The sequence below is a fragment of the Serinus canaria genome, chromosome 4, assembly GCF_022539315.1.
Source record: "Serinus canaria isolate serCan28SL12 chromosome 4, serCan2020, whole genome shotgun sequence".
NCBI lineage: Eukaryota > Metazoa > Chordata > Aves > Passeriformes > Fringillidae > Serinus > Serinus canaria.
This window is the reverse complement of record NC_066317.1, coordinates 12,991,489-13,013,119: the sequence shown is the minus strand read 5'-3', so window position 1 is coordinate 13,013,119 and position 21,631 is coordinate 12,991,489. Positions and strand designations below refer to the sequence as shown.

Below are 21,631 nucleotides of genomic sequence, written 5' to 3'. Positions count from 1 at the left end.
TAAATATTTAACAGTCTATACAGTTCCTGTCCCCCCACAACAGTCATGATATTCTGATTTTAAGTGCAGCTTAGTACAGCGTTATAAATACCTCTCTAGTCTTACATAAACATAAATATAATTATGAATAAAGTAAATTTAGGAGGATTTTTGTGAAGTTTTTCAGGACACAATCACGCATAGAAAAAACTACTCATTACAAGAGCAAAATATAGTTGTGCCCCATGGCTGCCGAGACAGTGCCATGGTTAACTCCTTTTCTGTGTAATTACAGTAATTTGGATATACAGTAATTAGCAATACCTGCTATAGTGTTTAGAAACATCAAATATTCAAAGTTGGAAATTTCTCGGTGCTGCCATCGCTGGGTCATGTTGGAAGCTTTGAAAATCTGTCGGGGACTAGCCAAAGAAATGCGTCTGAAAACAACAAAAATGAGGAAAAAATAATGAGAAAACTGGTGGGTCTTCCTTTTTTACATATCTGATTTTTAATGGCAGTAGTACATAGTCTTTCTACCAGATTTTGCTAGATTTCTCTGGAGATCAAACTGCCACTTGGATACTTGAAATTAATTTTTAAAGTTTTATAATCTAATAAGAATAAAAAGAATTAATGTATCTGACTGCTGGATATGTCAAGATTTGAAAACTTTCCAACAGAAATCTTTACAGCTGTGTAAATTCAGCTGCTCCATGATGACTTGATGTATTACAGAAATATTTTACTGGAGATATAGAGATGGAATATCATTAAATGAGAAAATTACAATACTTTTAGAATTTCACATAAGAATCAAGTCATCTTTAAAAAGAGGTTTTTTAAATCCCTCAAGAACAAAGGAAAACAATGATAAAATGATAGAATTTCATTATGAAGTCCATCCTCTTGAGATTTAAATTCTGGGCAGTGTTGGGGAGTTAGTCATAAATAACTCAAACTTTTAGAATTTGATGCCAGATTTTCTAATGTTTGTGAAAGAAGACTGTAAAGTCATTCCTGGAGTGATAAATCAAACAGAGAAGAGTTTATCATAAAATTCCCAAGACTATTTTGTTCATAACAAAAACATCTGTAAATACCAAACCCATATCACTTAGGGAGGAAAAAAAAAAAGTAGTTTTAGTTAAAAAAATCTTTACAGGTATTGGTAAACCATTCAAGGAAACTGTACCTGATTTTTTTTAATAACCTACATTATATTGCAAACAAATTGATCGGTACAAATAGATGTGAAATACTGAGCAAATGTGTCTTCAATGGACATATTAAATTTTTCACACATAATTTGTTTCTGTAAATAGAAATCCTGATGTTCTTACAGAGTGGCTATAATAGCAATCCAAGGGATTTTTTTTTCTGGACTCTATAAAAAAACTATGAAACACAACAGAAAACATCCCAAACTATTTTAATTCCATTTCTATGTACAGAAACAGGTTAAAAAAAAATTAGAGTAACAACAATCAAGATACTCCCTAAAGAGTTCTGTAAACTAGTAGGTAAATGCTTCAAACCATTTGGGCTGGATTGATGAAAATAAAAACTCTTAGACCTAACAGATAAAATTAACTCCGTTTGCAAATACCTGGTCTGGGGCAATCCAAAGATGGTACCAATACCAACCCGAGGCAGACAGTTAACCACTTTCTTTACTGTTGCTTGGTCAGGGAAGTTGAACATGACACCCACTGTGAGGACAAGAGTTGAAACACAGCATGATTTTACACGTTTTAGGCTTTCTCAACCAACACAATGCAACCCTAAGCTCAGGTGTTCAACAGATCAGATAAGTTTCTTTCAGGTTGCTGTAGATATTTTTTTTTTCATTTCCAGAACTCCTTGTATATATCACTAACAGGAATTTCAACAGAAGTTGTCACTGTTGCACATCTTACAAGATCTCCATTTTTTTTTTCCCTCTACGAATAGAAATTAAACTTATACGCACAGATTGACTGTCTCAAACTAATTTAAAAGTTTATGTATTAAGTGGTTCATACATTTACTAATTTACTTTCTAGATATTTTCTAGAAATAGTGTTCAAAATACTATCTTCCTATTTTGTCTGAAACATGTGAATGACACTTCTGAAACAGCAACCTAAAAATCTAAATAACAATCTAATTATGGTATCACCAGTGGCCATTTATGACTTCAGAGAGTACAACAAGTGTTTATGCATATGATTAATATTCTGTTGGACAATACCATTACCAAAACAATGTTCTAAATTTTAAATAAAGTATGAAGGCATAGCAGTCACTACTCTAATCCAGTAGTGAAATTACTTCATTCTGTTGTTCTTGATGTGTATAACAACTATCAGTCCTCCAAGGGGATACAAAAAATCCTTCATCATAACAGATCAGTGGTAGGAGTGTCTTGAGCAGGAGTCCTCAGAGAATGCCACATAAACAGGTGGATATAAATGAAAGTGAGGCATTGATAATTCACAGTTTTCATGCTTGATCATAATTTATCATTGAAAAAAGAAAGGAGAAACTAAATTACAAAAAGTACTAACTTAAATAGTGATACATTTAATCCAAGCCCTTCTTCTATCTACACAAATCCATGCCAAAGCAGACATGGCTAAACATCCAAAGAGAAAGCACTTGTCCCCACATCCACACTTGTCATTTCTTTAAGCTCACTGTACCTCTGTTTGCCATGAATATCTCCAGTGCTGTATTTTGCAAGAGGTAACGTCGGGAAAAGATAGATCGAATCTCTGAGAAGAGCCATTTTCCATGGAGTCCTTCTGTATATGCCAGAATCTAGGAGAAGCAGACAGAAGGGATGTTTTAAATATGTTAGCTGGATAGGTAATATCTTGCAGAAGAGAAACTCTTTGACCCGCAAACTTGGACTCCACCAAATACATGCAAAACCTGCAGCAAAATTAAAATATGCTCAAACTTCAAATCATGCTATGAATCTCTAATACATTTCTTGTATTCCTGAATTCAATTATTCATGCCAAATATTTTAAACATTTGCTTGCATTTTTTCCTTTAAATACAACTACTTTTCATAACAGTTTCAGATTTTCAAAAACATTATTTAATGTTCAGCATTTCAGCAAAGCATAAAACCTTATTTGGAAAAGTATTTCTAGTAGCATTAGATGTATCTGCACTCCCTTCAGCGTTGTAATAACAGGCCTGTAACAAATAAGCAAGAAAAAAATGTCTTTAAAGAAAAAAAATGTTCTTTAGGTTTATTGTTAAGGCAGCATGCATTAATTCTGGATCTAGAAAGGTTGCCTGTATAAGAGGTTAAGTATCATTTTGTCAGCTAAGGTTAAACACAAACCTGCAAATGAACTCAGCATAATCTCTCTATGGAGTAAGTGGTTGTCAAAGTAACTTGTTACAATTCCTGTCATCCCATCTGACAGACACAGATGTTTAGTCTGCCTTCACAATTCAAACTAATTCCATTTTCAGTCCTCTGCCACTTTGTTTCTTTGTTGCTTCACTTTTTCCTTTTCTTTCAAAGCTTAATTATGTAAGTGTTAAGGGCAGAGAGACTGGGCACTTCTCTAACTCAGATTAACAAACCATAGGAGAAGGAAAATCTAAGATTTGTCAATTTTAGCTAACACAAAAGCACTTAATAGAAAACCATCACAGAAAAAAAAAACTCATATGCAATCCTTGTTAACATCATTCTTACCACAATTTCACTTGAGCAATACAATGCATACAAAAATGAAAAAGTGAAATTCAAGTCCTTAACATAAAAATAACTGTTAATTAAGCCAATTCTTTGTTTACAGGTTTTTAACAAAGGAGGATTTTGCCTTGCATGTAGCATATATTGACAAATAAAACCTGCATTTTTGTAGCACAGAGAGCAGAGGCACTATTATAAAAGCACTATACAATACAGCATAAAATATTGTACCAGTTTTGTGAATTAAAAGCAAACAAGACTGGCAAACCAAAAGCTGATAGCACAGATCAGAACATACAAAGCAAATCATCTTCACCTCAATATAAGTGCCAACAACTCTCCCAGCAAACACACACACACACACACACACAGAGAAAGAAAAAGGAAAAAACTACATAATTCTTCCAGCACAAAATTCTAGAAATGTGATGAAAGGACCCAAGATTGTCAATGGCTGCTAAACATTTCTTGGGCCACACTGACACTTCCCACAGTACACCTGTATCCCATCCACACTAATTGGCAGATTTGTATAATTCTGTGGTGCTATTCAGAACCACTGCGCTTGGTTTTTGTCACACGCATATAAATATCCTCTAAGAATACAACATCAAAAGAGGTAACAAAGAAGACAAAGTTGCAGTGCTCATGCACAGAAATCTCTTGGTACTTTTTGCTGGTATTCATCCATCTTATGATCTTGAAATTGGAGCTTCTAATTGCAATGATTGATTTTTTTGAGACAGACAGCAATGTGGTAACCTCTGCTTTTCTGCAACAATTAAAACCCAACAGCCTATTTGTCCCCATTGGTCTGTGCAGGGCAAATTCAAACATTTACTATGTGGATAGTATGAGTAAAACCAGCCCTCTAAGTAACTATTCCTTTTAGCCTGTGAAGTGAGCATTTTCTGTGAGACTGCGAATCCTACACAAAGGCCAGAGCTTGCTGCCTGCAGCCTCCTTAAAACTGGATGGAAAAGCACCAGCTTGAAAAGAGCAGTGGTGCTTGCATCGTGCACCTCGTAGAGCCAATGAAGTAGGTGAAGTACCTGAATTCAGAGGGAGAGGATTTACAGCAGGAACAGGACCTGCACCCCAGAAACACCACAGCCACTGCTGTGAGCAGCCTCTGAAGCACTCATTAACAAAGCTGACCAGGAGACACAAGCAGCTGAGGCCAGGCTGAGCAGGGCCTTCATTCCGGGCTGGAGCAGGCTCTGCCTGCTCTGCAGCCTCACTTCAAAGTCTCTGGAGTTCAATTAAAACTGGATTAGGTTGGAGCAGCCCTTCTTTGGGACACTGTGCTCTCTGGAACTCCAGGCACACTGAGAGCATCCTAGCCAGGGGTCCAGCCCGCTGGTGAACCAGCTGCCATGGCAACCGCAGCGCTGCCCGCTCCTCGCTCCACCTAGAGCGATGAAAGGTCCAGGAGACAAACACATTTCTTCCATGGGTATGGCTAAGTGCTCCTTATGAAAATCCAGGGCAGCCTTTCACTCCCTAGAAAATATTATTAGAAATTCCTAGTTGCAGAAACTGGCTCATTCTTCAAATTAAATTCAGCATTTTTATTCTGGCAAACAAAATTTTTGTATTTTTTTTTTAAATCACTTCTGATGTCAGAACTTCAACTTTCAAGAACTATTTGTGCATTTGCCTGTTTTCACACATAAGCCACACAGAACTCCACTTCAGAATTTAAGAACAGCTATCTCCTTCATACCATCGTACAATATTTTGAGGATAAGACCAACTCATTTCTACCTTTTGTCACCGCCATTTTTGGAACAAGTTGTGGAGCAGAGACTACTGAGAGTGTACAATCTAATTTAATCTGCAGAAATAGCACTGCCTTCCCCACGTGAGAAAGTATTTACAGAACTTCAATTGATTCAACACATCAAACTGAAGTTCAATCTACTGCACGTTTAATTTGTCTCAAAAGATACATCACCTTACAGGAGAAAAGACAATTTATACTGTTCACCATTTCATTTAAAAACACATAAAAAAATGAAGCAACTGTAAAGTTTTACAGTTTAAAAAAATCTCATAAGACAAACTGTTCTGTAATTAGGCTTGGTCAACACTAGATGAACAGGTATCATGACAACATTACTAAAAATACAAAATTACTTTCCCCTTTGAATGAAGTCCCTTTTTTTACTTCAAGCATTAGAAATTAAGGTCTAAGCCTGTACTCAGTCGCTGTACTCATGCTGATGGCTCCAACACTACATAGCTGTCAGAAACTCCCTAAAAAATTAGTGAGTAAAGAACAGCCAGATTCAAATTCTACTTGGAGGAGACTCTGAAATCAGAGTAGCATGAGAACTCAGGTAGCACAGTGCTGACCACAAATTAAGATCATACATAAATAAGTGCTCACAATTTACAGTCATATATCTGCTAATTTCCCAACAAAACAAAGCTCATTTATTTGGAAGCTATTCTGTCATTTTTCAGTTTTTAATACAAATGCCCCATTCTACATTTTCTTCAAAACCCTCCTTGAATGTTGACCATAAACAATGTCTATTGTAAAAGACTTCTTCAATTGTTAAAAAAATCACCCCCATCACTACAGCTGCCTCATGAACTAGAAAAGTAATATTTTATTGAAGACTAAACGAGCATTTTGCTTTTCCTGTTAAGCAAGCCAATCGGTTATCATATATTTTATTTTATTTTAGAGAAAAGTACTATTGATTTTGAAAATATGAATAGGCTAGAAGTAATTAAGTCTGCAAATGGGTTATAGAACTGAAACAGTAATTGAATAATTATATTACTTTAATATGCCAGCCAACTTAAATGCCATGAGTGAAATAAAAGCTAGATAGCTTATTTTAAAAGCTGATGGACATTAGTTTAATTTTAAATAAGTTACAATGCAAGACAAAGGAAAAAACCAACAAAACACTGAATAAAAATATAGAGCATTTAATTTACATGCTAATTTGATTACAGTTGAGAGATAAAATTCAGAAATATATTCTAGCAACATTCTACGTCATTTGGAGTAATTTTTACTCAGAAAGGCAAAATTACAGCACTCAGAGGCTATAAAATCTGACACTGAGTTCACAAGTGTGATTTCTGCCTTAACCTCAGCCTTGCATCTGAGGGCCCTACGATTCTACTGTCCAGGTATTGTTTCATTCCTGGCTGCAGGATTCACAGTGAAAGAGTCTGACTGCTCTTTGTTTAAAAATGTCTAAGTTCAACTGAATTAACAGGGAATTAGTTCAGACTATTAATAATCTTAAATATCAACATGCTCCTTAATAAATCAGAGCTGTTTATTGGTTTATTTTAGATTTCTCAAAAAAACAATAAATAAGATGTTTGCTTTAAATCTCAGATATTTACATAATCTGCCACTGAAATCCACAGGCAGTGAGCAGCAGCCTCCCAACCAGTCCCCCTGTGAGCGTGCACAGTCTGTTACACAATCCTGTTCAGCATTTTCATGGGTGACAAACTCAATTAAACATATTCATTACTTTAATGTTCCACTAGACAGTTTTACCCAGCATAAAAAATAAAATAAATAAATAAATACTCAGTGACCTTTGTATTGATCAGAGCAAAATGGCTTACGCCTGGGTGTGGGTGGTGAAGGGATTGGGGAGGGGGGTGGTAAAGGACTCTTATGTTTTCTCTTCCAATTACTGAAGGAGATGATAAAACCACAGCAAATGATGTATCAGCTCATTTTATCTTATCGCTTTGGGGCTAGGTGACAATGAAGTTCATATTTCACTGGTTCCCATTGAAGATTGTGAAAATTACTTGCCCTTATGACCTGAAATTTCACTAGAAGACAGAAATTTCTCTTCTGCAAAGTAATGCAATTTTTCAGATGTCAACCTTTAGCCTAGCTTTAAAAATTAATTTCATTTATATTAACCAATGATATTGATATTTTCACAGAATGCTCTTTGATACATGAACCACAGATTAGCAAATTGATGTGGCCAAGAAGGAAAGAATTATTTTATCTGAAGCTGTTGGGGACCACAAACTGAAATTCCTACTTCACATTATGCTGTTTATATTAGCCAAAAATATCTTAAGGCCTCAGGACCTGTAAATAGTTTAATCTTTTGTTAGGATTTAGTTCTGTTTCTAGATCCATTCAGTTTTGTAATAATTTTCTCTACACAATGAAGAAAGAAACACCATGTGCTTGGAAACAAGAGGAATAATAAGTCTAAGTGTCACAGACCACAGATCAGTACATATATGATAGCATGACAAATACTTCCCAGATTATTAAAACAAAGGAATGCACAAAGTTACTGAGGGACCCTGTATTTCAGAACTTTTCTGATTTGACTGTGTGGTTCTAAATACCTCACATACATCTGCAAACAATGTTAGCAAATTTAGTACCAACTCTTTTACTTCCTTCAACTGGGTCTCATAAACAATTTTTTTTCCTTCTTGATTAACCCTGCTGGGTTTTAGAGAGCAGGGATTCATTACGACTATCAGAAAACATTTAATTAACCCAAAGAATGGGAATTTCTGATTACTAAAGACAATTATGCAAGGTAAATTATGCAGTCTCAGATAGTGGAAGTTCAAAAAGAAGAAAATTAATACAGGTTAGGGTGACTGTCCAAGCCCTGCAAGGTTAAGGACATAAAGTTATTACTTGCTTTGCAAAATACAACAGCAGGCTTATTTATGATAAAAAAAGGAGCCAGAATTGCAAGAATTCACAGATTCCTGTAGGAGTTAACTGATACCTTGATTTAGTTACACTCCGATTTAAGAGCTAGTTGGATCTGCTCCTCAAGAGGTAGATAGAAAAAGCTCATACACATGTTTACATCACCTGGAGAAGATGATGTAAACATTTTTTATACATTGAAAAAGTGGAAATTCCTGCAAAAGCTCAAGAAGAGAGCTTAAGCATCAGTGAACAGAATTCCATGAAGTGATTTCTCACTGTGTAGAAGCTGTCAAAACAAGCTGATGATATTAAACAGTGGAATTTGCATCAAAAATGCTGAGATTAAGTATTATCAGTATTCTTTGTAGTAATGAATGGTGCAGTGGTGCATTCCATTATCATTACCTTGTGTGAGACAGAATTTTGGAAAACTAGGCGGGAAAAATCCCTTTGCCATCATTATATCTATCCAGCTGAGAAGCAGGTGTCTAAATGGCTTCAAAAAGTCACTCACAGCTCCCCTATTTTGGTGCATAACTTTGTATCACCACAACTGTTGCTACCTCTTTAGTCAGCTCACCTTCAAGTTTATTAATGCAGAAAACTAAAAGACAAAGATGTTCCAAATTGTCACTCTGCAAAAACTGATCAAATAATTTGTCTTCTCATCTCCTTGTGAGCTAATAAAAAAAACAAAATACAAATTCAGATTGAATTCATTATGGAAATGTTTTATTATTGGAAAGGAGGTTATAAAATAAGAAATGTTTTAAATCTTAACCTCAAAACCTTCTAGCACACTCCCCAGAATCTGGTATTACCAATAAGGAAAAAAAAAAAAAAAAGTATGTTTTCGAGGCAAGTATGACCATGATCCATATTTTGAAAATACAAATCGTCAGAAAGTTTCCTAGTAAAAGTAATACAACACAGAACTAGTGGCTCAAAACCATGTGATGATGTTTTAACACTACTGCAATTTAATAAAAGGATTTCAAAATAAGCCCTAAAAAGCTTTCCTTTGCTCAAAGATGGAAGTGCCAGAAAAATAGTCAAAAGGAATCAAGCAGAGATTTTTTTGTTTAATATAATGACAAAAAAGTTGTAGATTTGGGTTTTTCTTAAGTTTTAAGTTTTTTGAAGTTTAAAGTCTGGTTGGTCCCTCTCCTTTTATAAAATTCCTAGTGCAGAAAAGTCATGGAGGATAGTCTTTATCAGACTATTGGTGGATCTTTAGCAAGTACAGCATCTGAAAATTAGGACAATTGCCAGATTCACAGCAGCTCATATCCACAGCAGTATTACTTACCATGTATGGTGAAAAGTAAGAAAAAGGAGCAAACATCTCAAAGGCAGGGCACAGAAAATAATGCAGGAACCATCTTTGTTTTGCTGTCTGTTAAAGATATTGTCTCTTAAAGATATTTAGACAATGAATTTTTAATTTTTTTAATCATAGAATATCCTGAGTTGGAAGAGACCCACAAGAACCACTGAAGACCAATTCCCAGCCCTGCAAAGGATACGCCCAAGAGTCACACCCTGTGCCCAAGAGTGTTGCCCAAACACTTCTTGAGTTCTGTCCGGCTGGTACTGTGATCAATGGCCTGGGGAGCCTCTGTTTTAGAAAAATAAGGCTCATGTTTGCTACAAATGTCTATTCAAATTTGCATTTTGAACAGCAAATGAGAATAGTTATGTCAGATTTCCATTGGTGCCCTGCACCTGCCTATCTCACCACTTTCAGGTATGACTTCTCCCAAGAGCTGCTTCTCCACGTAACCAGCAAAGGTCTCTCCAGTCAGAACATGTGCAAGTGGAAGCAGCAGATACAATCAAGAAGGAACCACTACACCTGCAACTCTGGCAGCTGTCCAGTGTCTGCTGTTTCCATCTGATCTTGCAGAAGGAGGAGCAGAAAGCAAATGGGCAATGAAAGAATAAGTTCTAATGCCAAAGAAGGATTTTTTTTTTTTTTTAATCAGTGACCTGTAAGCTGACCTTCATATCCCTTCATCAGAAACAAAACAAAAACAAAAACTCCCACACACATCTGGCAGGAAGCTAGAATACCACTCATCAAGAAACACTGCATCTGATCAGCTCATTAATGGGAAGCAAGCCCATACACAGAAGAACAGATGTGCCTCTTGAAGGCAAGGAGAAAAGTCAGACTCCAGAGCTGCCAAGCCAGCCGTTCACATTAGAAGAGTCTGTGCTGTGTTTCGTGAGAGATGTGGCACACAAGGTGCCCCTGGCAAAGGGGTGTGGATGCAAAAATGGCTCTTTGCCATCTTTGTGCTGCAGAGACTCTCAAGTGCTGCATGAAACAAATCTCCTCCAAGTAAAGTGGGGCAGCTGCAGGGGCTGATGTACATTTGCCTCATTTGGGATGCCCAGGACTATACATAATACTGAACAGATTTTCCCTCTTGCCCTTAGAATCTGGGAAAGAAGATAGTACAGAACTGCTATAAAACCCTTCACTGCCCAAGCCTTTCTCCACTCACTGCAAGCTCATTTACCGTAAACCAAAGCTGAATACAGATATGACAAAACAGAGGAAATGTTCTTAGTTATCAAAGGACATGTCTCCTATGTGCTCCTTTTCATAACAAAGTCCCACATGAGTATTCTTCATAGTTTGTATCTGTATTCTTATATTTTTCTTATATTCCTGTAAAAATAGATTAATTTCTCAGAAGAAAGAATTGACTGAAATCAGTCACTGACTAAGGTTTTGTTATGGCCTGTGACTGCAAGGGAAACCCCCTTAAGATCAACTTTGGAAATAATGTGTCCAGTTAAAACTTAACCCATGTTTTTAAAGGAAAAAAAAGCCATGTGAAGAGGAGATTTTATATAAAACTGCTGATATTCATCTTAGTGCATACTAAAGTAAAGTAATATAAATTCAACTTGAAAGCATTCCTAGAAGAAAAGACCCTTTCCCAAGATTAAGCAAGCCAGGGGCACAGCTAATGTGAGGTCTACAACCACAGCTATGATTCTGGATTAACAGAACAAGAATATAACCCTTATTTCAGCTTAAAATGCAATAGAAAATTAAACTTCATTTCTAGTCCAAATGATTGATAAGAAAGGCTTGAAAATGTGATTCAAGTGTAACAGATACACAGACAGCAGTCTGGGGATAGCTGAACAATTGATCCAACAACATGATTTGCCTTACCCTTCCCCCTGAGATATTAAATCTAAAACTTGCTACTCCTGAGGGCCCAATAAAAAATAAGTCTATCAAAGAATTCTGCAGATGACAGGAGGAACAAGGGCAGTAAGTCTATGTGAAAATATTAGCTCTTGTGAAGAATTTTAATCTGGGCTGTGTTATTCATTTATCTTTCAAACCCATGATGCTGTTTTGCAAAACTGAAAGTTTTTCAAACAGCCAGAAAAAGCCAAGTCTACAAAGCCCCAGCTTCCAACCAGTACCTAACAGTGTTTCATAGATGTTGAAGTCAAGAGGGAAAAGTATTTTCAACCACTTCTGTTTAGAAAATCCCAACTCCACAGCAATATCCTATCCATCCTGACCTAAGTGCTGCCAAGAACTAAGTTCCTTGCAAAAATGCAGCGATTTATCCTGCTCGTGCGTGTTTCATTTACAAGGCTAAATTAAGGCAGCCTTTTAATAGGCAACTTTTATCAAATAAATTTGCCACATTTGAAAGAATGTGGGAGCCCTTCTTAAATCTTTTTTCAAATAGGGAAAAGACCATAACTGGATAGGAGCTCCCCTCCTAGTCAACTCCACATTTTGAAAAAGGTGTACGGTTTTTTTAAAGGAGCAGAAAACTGAAGGCATTAGAAAATCTGATTTTCCAGTGGCGCTTACAGCTCTTAAGTGATTTTTGGTGTGGAACTCAATGTTCTTCTTTTCTTTAAAAAATAAATAAATAAAAATGTATTTTAAGGCAGTAGATCTACCTTTAGGGTTTTCTCTAGCTGAAGTACTTACAAGTAAAACATCTGTAATCAATTCTTCTCATAACATGTTAGCATTATAGATATTCAAGTGGGTAACAATTTTAAGATATGTATTAGAGAACAGAAGATTTGAGATCTGAAGTATAAAATATCTCATGCCACAAAGAGGAACACATTTACAGCTAGAAACTTCAGTAGATTTATCACTACAAGATAATCAATTTTCTATTTAAGGAGCTGGAAGTTGAAATCTTGTAGAGTTTCATGTTTGAGAACTTATTACAGGGCAAGGAAAGCATTTCTCACTCTTCCTTGAGCACATGAGAACCAGTGACTGAAAAGCTGAAATTACTTGGATGCAAAACTTGAGGCAGCAGTACAGACTAAAAATAACTCATCCAGACACATCTAGGAGTGTTCCACCAGGGAAGAACTGATAAACTAATCAATAAAACATCCTTCCCACTTGACAAAACATCCTTCCTTGCTTAACCCCCTTTAATAACCATATAGGGGATTTTAATGTGAATTTGAAATTTAACAAAAGACTTAACAACTTTAATTTGTTACATTAATTGTTGAAGCTTCAAACATACAGTAGTAATTGAACTCACCAAAGAATAACTGAAATTGGCAAGTATCTGCTTCTTAGCATTGCACCCAAACAAAATGTCGGTGCTGATAAAATCCACTTTTAAAAGCATGTATCCTTGCAAATCTTAAGTACTGTCATCTCATCACCCTGTTGGAGTTTGATTGATTACGCCTTTTCCTTATGTTCATTAATCTCATCACCTTATCTTTTACACCACTTCATTTTAGCAGAAAGGCAATAATAAAACCCTCATCCATTATCCTTTTACACATCTAGTCAAGCGGAAATGGTTAATAACATGCTACAAATTGAACTTCAATCACCTCATTTTCTCCTTTGTCGAATGCACATTAAAGTATATTCCAAAAGTGCAATTTGTTTTACAGGGGAATTTGTGTTATATTGCTACAGACAACTAAAATTAAGTGCTTCTCAGTTTGGTTATTAAATATATCCAACTGTCCTTTTATCTCTGATACTAAAACATTAACTCATTTTATTAGGGTGTAATAATACAAGAGCCTTATCTCCCAGAACACAGGGACATCTAGTCTGCCTAATAGTAGGTGTTATACAATGGGTCATTTATCTTTTTCTTTTTTTAAAAATATGCTTCTGATAGTTTATGAATTGGTATATTATTGCAGATGAAATGGCTCTCCATTTAAGAAAAGTTAATTTGTTTACATGCAGGCTTATCTTCAAATGCAAGCCCTATTAGAGAAACGGTCTGTAACTGTCAGAGCAAGTGAAGGAGGAAAAGAGGTGGATGTAGAAAAATTTAGAGCCCAGTAATTCAACTCCGATCACCAGCCTCCTGTTTGAATATTATCTGTGTTCCATATGCACTTTGCAAATATTCTATGATATGATTCCACAGAACTGAAATAAAAGTCAAAGAACTTGTTTCTGTAAACTCTCCCCATCATTCCAAATACAGGCATATATTAGCAAACTAAAAAAAATGACATTTCTAAAAGAGCCCATCTAGTATAAAGAAGATCCCAAACATGATGCGTTTGGAGCTGTTTCCTCCCAAAAAATATAAAAGAGTGGGTGAAATTATAGCTCTATTTAATTCAGTGACAGTAATCTCTTTTACAGAAAGGAAGCAAGATTGCCTGCACTTTGTTCACCTTCTCAATGAAACAAGACTGGTCTGACTGACTCAGCAAAACTGCATATCCAAATAAACAAATACAACCACAAATATTGTGCAATCGTTACAATGACAGGGTATTTTCCTACGCTTGATCTCATTTCAATTCTACAGAAATTTATCGTTAACTTAGTATAACCTTACAAGAAGTCTAAGAACAGCATCAATCCTAACTTCAGGACAAGGAGATTGAACAGGGGAAACAGTATTTTTTTTATTATAAAAAAGCTTGCAATAGTTGGTGTTATATATAAACGCACACTAATGATTATTAAAAATGAAGTAACGACTACTCCTTAGTCTAAAGCAAAACCCTATTTTACTTACAGTAAGTTGAAAAATCACCTTTACAGTTCTCTCAATGGCCTACCTTTTTTACCAACTCTCCTGTCCATTAAAATTTTGCCTTATTTCCCAAACAATTCCAACACTATTTCCTCTCCTGCTCTACCACCTTCCATTCAAGCCGCAGTTTCCCGGGGATTTTTGAAGGTGACTGCCCTGCAAACATTGTACCTCATCAATCCCCAGTCACTTCCTACTGTTTCCCCAATCCCTCCTTTCTCCAAAGACTATGTTTGAGGGTAAAGCTGGGGTTCAACAAGTATTCAGATAGAAAGTCACTTAGGGCAGGGAGAAGGACAATAATGCAGGGGTGAAGGAGATGGAATGGTTCTAGTCTGACTCACTACCATAGATACTTGCTAGATTCATTGAAATTTTGCAAGTTTCTTCTTTCATCTTTGAAAGCATTTTTGGGTTTTATTTTCTTGTAGTTTGGCCAACATTTAGCCAACTGTTGCTTCTGGTCCTGCATTTAGAGAGAAAGATTTCTGGCCTGTGTTTGCAAACTGTGGTTCTCCAATACCGCCACAGCCCAGAAGGAGGCTTGTTTTGCACCCCAGTAATACAGAAAGCATTCTGCTTCACCACAGCACAGGGAATCTTCACACCAATTTGTGCTCATGGCACATTCAGCCCTAGAATTGCAAATGCAATTCTCACCAAAAATAAGTTACTTGGCTGCTCAAGAACTCAGACTTCTTCATCTTCACAAAGTTAGAAATACTCCACTGTTTCTTGAGCTATCCCAAATTGAATTTGACCTTGACTCAAAATTACACAGATGAGTTAATATACTTGTCATCTAATCAAATTCAGAGTCACTGAATTCAAACAAAATATTTTATAATTTTTTAAACCCTGCATGCTTTAATTTTCTTTTCCAGTTTCACATATGACCACCAAAATAGTGGCTGGCATCCAAAACTGCACACAGTCAGCACCTTAAAATATTAGAGGCATATCAATATATCAAACTGTAAAAATACAAATTTCTAAATTTCTAATTTTTGATTTTATTCTTCCATTTTGATCATTTTTCTGAAACCTATCCTTCAGAAAAGTTCTTTAACTACCCCTGCTTAACAACATCCCCCACTTCTGAATGTGTTAACTGAAGACGTTTTCTACTTGTTTCCCTTTTGTTATTTAATTTACATTAAACCAGACGTTTGAGAGAGCTGTTTAGGTTTTTATGAGAAAGTCTAGCACCCAAGTGAAACAAATAGGGAATTGGAGCAGGCTATAAACCTATGAAGCTCCTAAACTGCTGTCTGTAGTTGACTGACAGAGGTGAAAGTTTACACAGTGTAAGTTCAACCCTTCAGCTGATGCCGCACTTCTGCAAAATGTAAATTACTGTTGCTGTGGTGCTCAAATGCAGCAGTTTACTGCAGAAACAAATGAACAACTGAACGCTAACAAAGTCAAGGAGAGTCTTGATTCCAGTCTCTAACCACCATTCCTGTACCACATAACATGTCACCATCCATAAGTAAATGAGTTAATCAAATTAATGAGGATTCAGACAAATCGGCTGCCTAATGAGCACTCAGACTGATGTGGCAAGGGTTATGCTCCAGTGCTGACAAAATCAGTTTGATGAAACTGTGACAAAAGCAGCAAAGCACTGTTCCTTCAGCACGTTTTCCTGCATCTTATTACCATGAAATTATAATTGCTATTCGCAAACTGTATAGGGAGACCATTTATTGCAGAAGTCATGTAAACATATGCTTTATCTACTCCTCTCTCCTGCAAACCTGTGTATATTGTTGGAATTCAGGATAGTAATTATTCCATTCTTTTTGAAAACGGCAATCAGATTGAGCTGTTTAAAGTAATTTAGATGGAATATACCAAGAGAATTTCCAGAGACACTACTTTGTATGATTTTGCATTTTATGAACATGACATTTGGCAACTAATAGAAAATAAAACAAACAAAATAAATCAAAACATTGTGCAGCTTTGCTAACAGTTCAGAAAATTAACACTAGAATCTCTTGAAAAGCAAATTAAAAAAAAATCTGGCTCCAATATTCAGATGAATGATAATGCTTGTATGATGATTTCCAAACTCCATAATGCTAAGAAGCAACAAACACAGACAGGCCAAAGAAAGAAATTAATCTAACTAATATTTTAATTACTTTATGAAAATCCTTTAATGAGGACTTCTGTAAGGCTTTTCTAGCAGTACTCACTAGTTATATCTAGGCTCAGACTGCAAGGCCAAGGACTGGAACACTAGACCTGAAAATACTTTAAAATGAAAAATCTGAAAGTAAAAAAAAAAAGCCATGATTTTTAAAAAGTAAAAATTAACTCCTACTTTCCAATATTATCTGTCCAGAACACTTTCTCCAGAGGAGAAAAAAAAAACATCTCTGGACCATTTTGCTTAAATGCAAGACATACAAAGACATAAAAGAAACATTTTTACATGTAATAGGCATAATTAAAGTAGTTTTTAAATAGCACTGGTGCACCTGGAGCCATAGAGATCATACAGCCCTTCACTAAGATTACAGGAATGAAGTCTTGGATGCTATCACAGACTCAGCAAAAATTCAGTATTTACACACTAATGCCTTTCCTTTCTCAAGGGGGAAGTGTCATACCAGTAATATCTGATTATTATCCTGTGAGCACTACAAGAATCGGGTTGGGAAGTGGCAGAAAACTCAACTTTTACCAAGGAGCAGGGGACGGAGAAGCTTTAACATTTCAGTATGAAGTTAGAAGAAACAACTGACTTCTACATAAGGACACAATTTGAGCTATCAATGAGCTTTTATTCTCTGGAGTAGGATCCTTGGCTTTAGGATCTGTGTTTGAAAAGCAGTCCAGAGACAATGTATAAATGATGTTGCATCCAACATATACAGAAGGATGTCAAACTGCCAAAAGAGTAATTAGGATCATTCCCAAAACAAGAAATACATATGTGCATTTTTTACAAAACCCACAAAAATATTACATTAAAACAGCAGTAGAAATCAGTGGCAGTTGACAATACTATATATATATATATATATATATATATATATATCTTACTCTATTTTAACACCAGACATTTTCTGCCCAAAGGAAATAATCTTGTTAATAACAAGATTATTTATCTCTGAAAGGGCTGAACTCTCCACTTTTGTGATTCTTGTCACAACACACTCCATTTAAGTTTCCAACCGATTTAAAGGATCTCAGTAAAAATCCTAATCCAGCAGTTAACATTTGACTACAGGTGGAGTTTATGGCTATGGCTCCACAGCAGGTGGCAGCCACGAGAATAGCTGAACTCCATGGTCCTGCTGCCTTCTTTCTCCTGCCATTAATGGTCCTATGGGCACAGAGGTAGTTGGCTCATGGAATCACCCTTGCAAAAATCCATGCAAGAAAAGGTCATTTCCTGTAAGGTCAGTTCCTTAACTTGACTCCTCAGGTAAATCTCAGAATGCCTTGGGTTGGAAAGCACCTTCATGGACACGTCAGTCAGTGCCATCTCTAGTTGACAAAGTAGCAATCAGTCAAAGGTTGGATTTGGTGATCTTGGGGGTTCCTTCCAACCTAAAATATTCTGTCATTCTGTGATTAAAGATCACCTGCATCTAACCCCACTGTAGGCAGGGATGCCACCCACTAGATCAGTTTGCTCAGGGCCCCCTACAGCCTCACCTTGAATGTCTTTAAGGATGGGCATCCACAACTTTTCTGGGCAACCTATTCAAGTGCCTCACTATCCCCTGAGAAAATAATTTTTTCCTAGCATAAAATCTATAGCTTTCCTCTTATCATTTTAAATTGGTCCTCATTCTCCCTCCTTTTTAAGCCCCCTTAGGCACAGGACGGCTGCTCTAAAGTGTTCCTGGAACATTCTCTTCTCCAGGCCCAAACCTCAGCCTGTTTTCTTCCATCTCTCTGATCATTGTCACAGTCCTCCTCCGGACCTGCTCCCAAAGATTCCCATCCTTCCTGTGCTGAGGACTCTAGACCTGGACACAGTACTCCAGATGAGGTCTCACAAGGGCAGAACAAACAGGGAGAATCACCTCCCTCAACCTGCTGGTCACAACTTTTTTAATGCAGCCCAGGATATTGGAAGAAAGGATTAAACAGCCCCAAATCAATTCTTTCTGTGTCAGATCCCTCTGGCATTAATGGGGTGGTGGAACCCTCCTCTCGGTTTCAGGAACCACTGTGTGCTTTTGTGCCTCTGAAAATATCTTGTCACTGTCACTGCACAAGTGTTTTCCAGCACAGTTGCTCTTTGCCAGCTATAGGAATACACTGCAGAAGAAACAACTCAGCCAGTTAGTTCTGCTTCATAATAATTTCCAAGAATCATTTAATTGCAAAGATTATATGTCTCTGGGATAAAAAACACCCCAAATAAGACAAATTATAATATAATAAAACATGTACTCCAATATAGCTGTGTTCTTTAGTGACAAAAAAGAATGTAAATGGCAAATCCAAATGCCTCTGCAATGTCTTTCATAAAATGCTTACATCTACCAAAGTAGGTAACTTCTCTCATACTAGAAGCAGAGAGCATCCATAATTTCATTCTAAGACCATTCTTAGGTCCAAAGCTTAATTTTTAACAACAAATTTCATGTCATTTTTCTACCTGCAGAAAGGGATATGACTGTAATTTGCTGAAAAGTTACAAATATTGCCAAAATCCTAGTTATTCAAACATTTTGGTTACACATCCCAGTAGACAGATTCCTATGCCTGGAATGCTTTTTTGTGAAGACAGTTAACTCTAATTACTCTTCAACATACTTAACTATTAGAGAAAAAGCACAAAAAAAAAAAAAAAAAAAAAAAAAACAAAAACCAAAAAACTGAGATGTTTTACATGTGAGGCTTGGAAAAGATTTTTGTCTTGTGACAAAACCTATTGAGACTGTTGGCCTAATTCCACAGTATTAAAAGGAAGTACCCAAAACCAAAAGCACCAAAATCAAGCAAATGCTTAATTTAAAAAATTTACCTTCCTTCTCCTTAAAGGATATACTCTTAATGACATGGGTTTACTTCTCCTAGTTAAGGGCTCTCAGTGAAAGGTCTGTGAAGGCTCCTGCTTTATATACAATTAACAATCAAACTGTAACACAAATTACATGTCAGCCTTATCAGAGTTTACACATTGAACTCCTGTATCTGTTGCCAGCAGGCAGCCCTCTCTATCTGGGGAATAACACCATGATTTGGTTCAGTGTCTCAGCACAAAATCTCACCCCAAAAGGTGCTTTGCCATCCCTTCTGCATCAGAAGCACATGGAGCTCCATCACACCGTTTATTCCATGCAGACTCTGAGCAGGTTTTGTGCTCACTGTCCCAAAGGCCAGGCCAGAGTGCCTTTTCTAGGGACTCATCTCAGAGCAAACTTCCATGCTGCACCATCCCCACAAAGATGTGACCTAACACCTCTGTCTTTCTCATCCCTCCCTGTATTTAAAGATAATAATACGTTATTCTTAGCAAAATACTCAGCCGCAGATCTGCTTTAGCTATCCAAGGCTATCTTAATCATATTAGCTAATTACATTCTTCAAAAATTGCTCTCCAACACGCTACAGCTCTTTTCTTCTTGAGACCGGAGCAAAATTAAAACAAATACAGAAATGATGGTTATGAGGTAACACAACGAGATCACTGCTAAAGTTCACTTCAGGGTTAGGGGCATATCTAACATGCAAGTGATTTATTCACATCATTTGAAGAAATGGATTCAATTAAAGCAATTAGATATTTCAAACAAAGTAATGGAAAAACACTTTGTAAGTTATGCTCAGCACTGCTCAGAACTTTGTATTTCTATTTTCAGAGCTATGACCTTGCATTTAAAGAAGCATCAAGAATGACCTGTTCCTTTCCTTATTCTTCCTATGCCTGGAATGCTATTTATTTTTGCCTCTTTTTTCATATTTACACATTTTTTTACCTTATATTTGAGTGTATTACATTCCTCTTATAAAAGTTACAGTGACAAAATCACAATTAGTATTAAAGCATTAAAAATTAATTGCTTGATTTTCTCATTTGCTCTAATTTTTGAAGTATAAGCACAGCCAGCCTCTTTTTCAATATGAAGAGTTTGAATGCAATACTATATTCTGCAAATCTTTCTTAATCTTTAATGCATTTTGAGTAAGATATGTGACTATCCTTGGGTTTATGTTTGCCTTCTAAGAGGAGGATAAATAAGAGTCTTTAGCATTTTACTACATAGTTTATAAATGTCCTTGCATTTTGCACATATTCACATAAAATATATTCCTAGGTTTCTCTCTGTAGAAAAACACACTAATGAACATATAGGTTATATATTATGATATACTAATTCACAAACATTTCAAATTTAAATTGAGATACTCATCTGACCAATTTTCATGAATATTCAATCAACTGGAGCCTCCATGCTGCTTTTAGCTTCTTTATGTATAACAAACAGTATTCAAATGGTGAACAATCGCAATGTTTAGTATCATATTTAAAACCACCATTCAAACCTTTTCTTAATGCTATTATCAGTTTTTCTTTTGCAACAATTTTGTGTATAAAAATAAAAGCATTGGATTTTTATTGGTGCTGCCCTCTTTGTTTTGTTCCACTCTGCAAAGCCCTTTTGGGACACTAAGCCAGCATTTACCATAATACGGATTAAACTCTCTTTGTCCCATTGCACAGTGTTTGTTAGCAGGTTAGTCTTTTTACATTCTTCACAGCCTGCCTGCAGCTTACCCTTTAGGCCTCACAAAATACTTCTGTGGATTTACAAAAATGCCAGAGTGGTCTTGGGGTTAATTGGAAGAAAAGTGAAGCCTTTAATGCATTGACTCATTAAACATTTAGCCCACTACAATCCACTATGGTAGGCAAAGAAAAAGGCTCTGTAGAGACCTTGGCAATAATAAGGTAGCAAAGTAGCTGAAAATAATGACTACTCGTTGTTCTACAAAATGGAAAAGGCTTAATTTATCCACCCCGCCCTTTCCAAAAAAGAGGAGAAAAAAAGGAGAAAGGTTTGATGACACAAAGCGGCATTCCTTGTTCAACCACCTTAGTTTTCTGGAAAAAGAGTGTGGTCTTACCAGTTTGCTGACCACTGGCACTGCTTAATGTGGTTAGAGGATCCTTTCAGAGACACGCAAAGGATACAGTTCAAAGTAGAATTCTGAGGCATTTGCAACTTCTTCACTCTA

The 21,631-nt window shown here is 36.3% G+C and overlaps 1 protein-coding gene across 4 annotated transcripts in view; it reads right to left on the bottom strand.

Moving 5' to 3' along the window:
• The window catches only part of LRBA (LPS responsive beige-like anchor protein), a 367,787-nt gene that overhangs the window by 118,422 nt on the left and 227,734 nt on the right, over positions 1 to 21,631 (bottom strand). For all 4 annotated transcript variants that reach the window (XM_030238944.2, XM_030238946.2, XM_030238947.2 and 1 more), the window contains 3 exons: positions 2,664 to 2,781; positions 1,589 to 1,691; positions 304 to 419 (listed from right to left, as the gene is read on the bottom strand). In XM_030238944.2, coding sequence (XP_030094804.2) covers positions 304 to 419; positions 1,589 to 1,691; positions 2,664 to 2,781 — 337 coding nt within the window. The remainder of the gene's footprint in view (positions 1 to 303; positions 420 to 1,588; positions 1,692 to 2,663; positions 2,782 to 21,631) is intronic.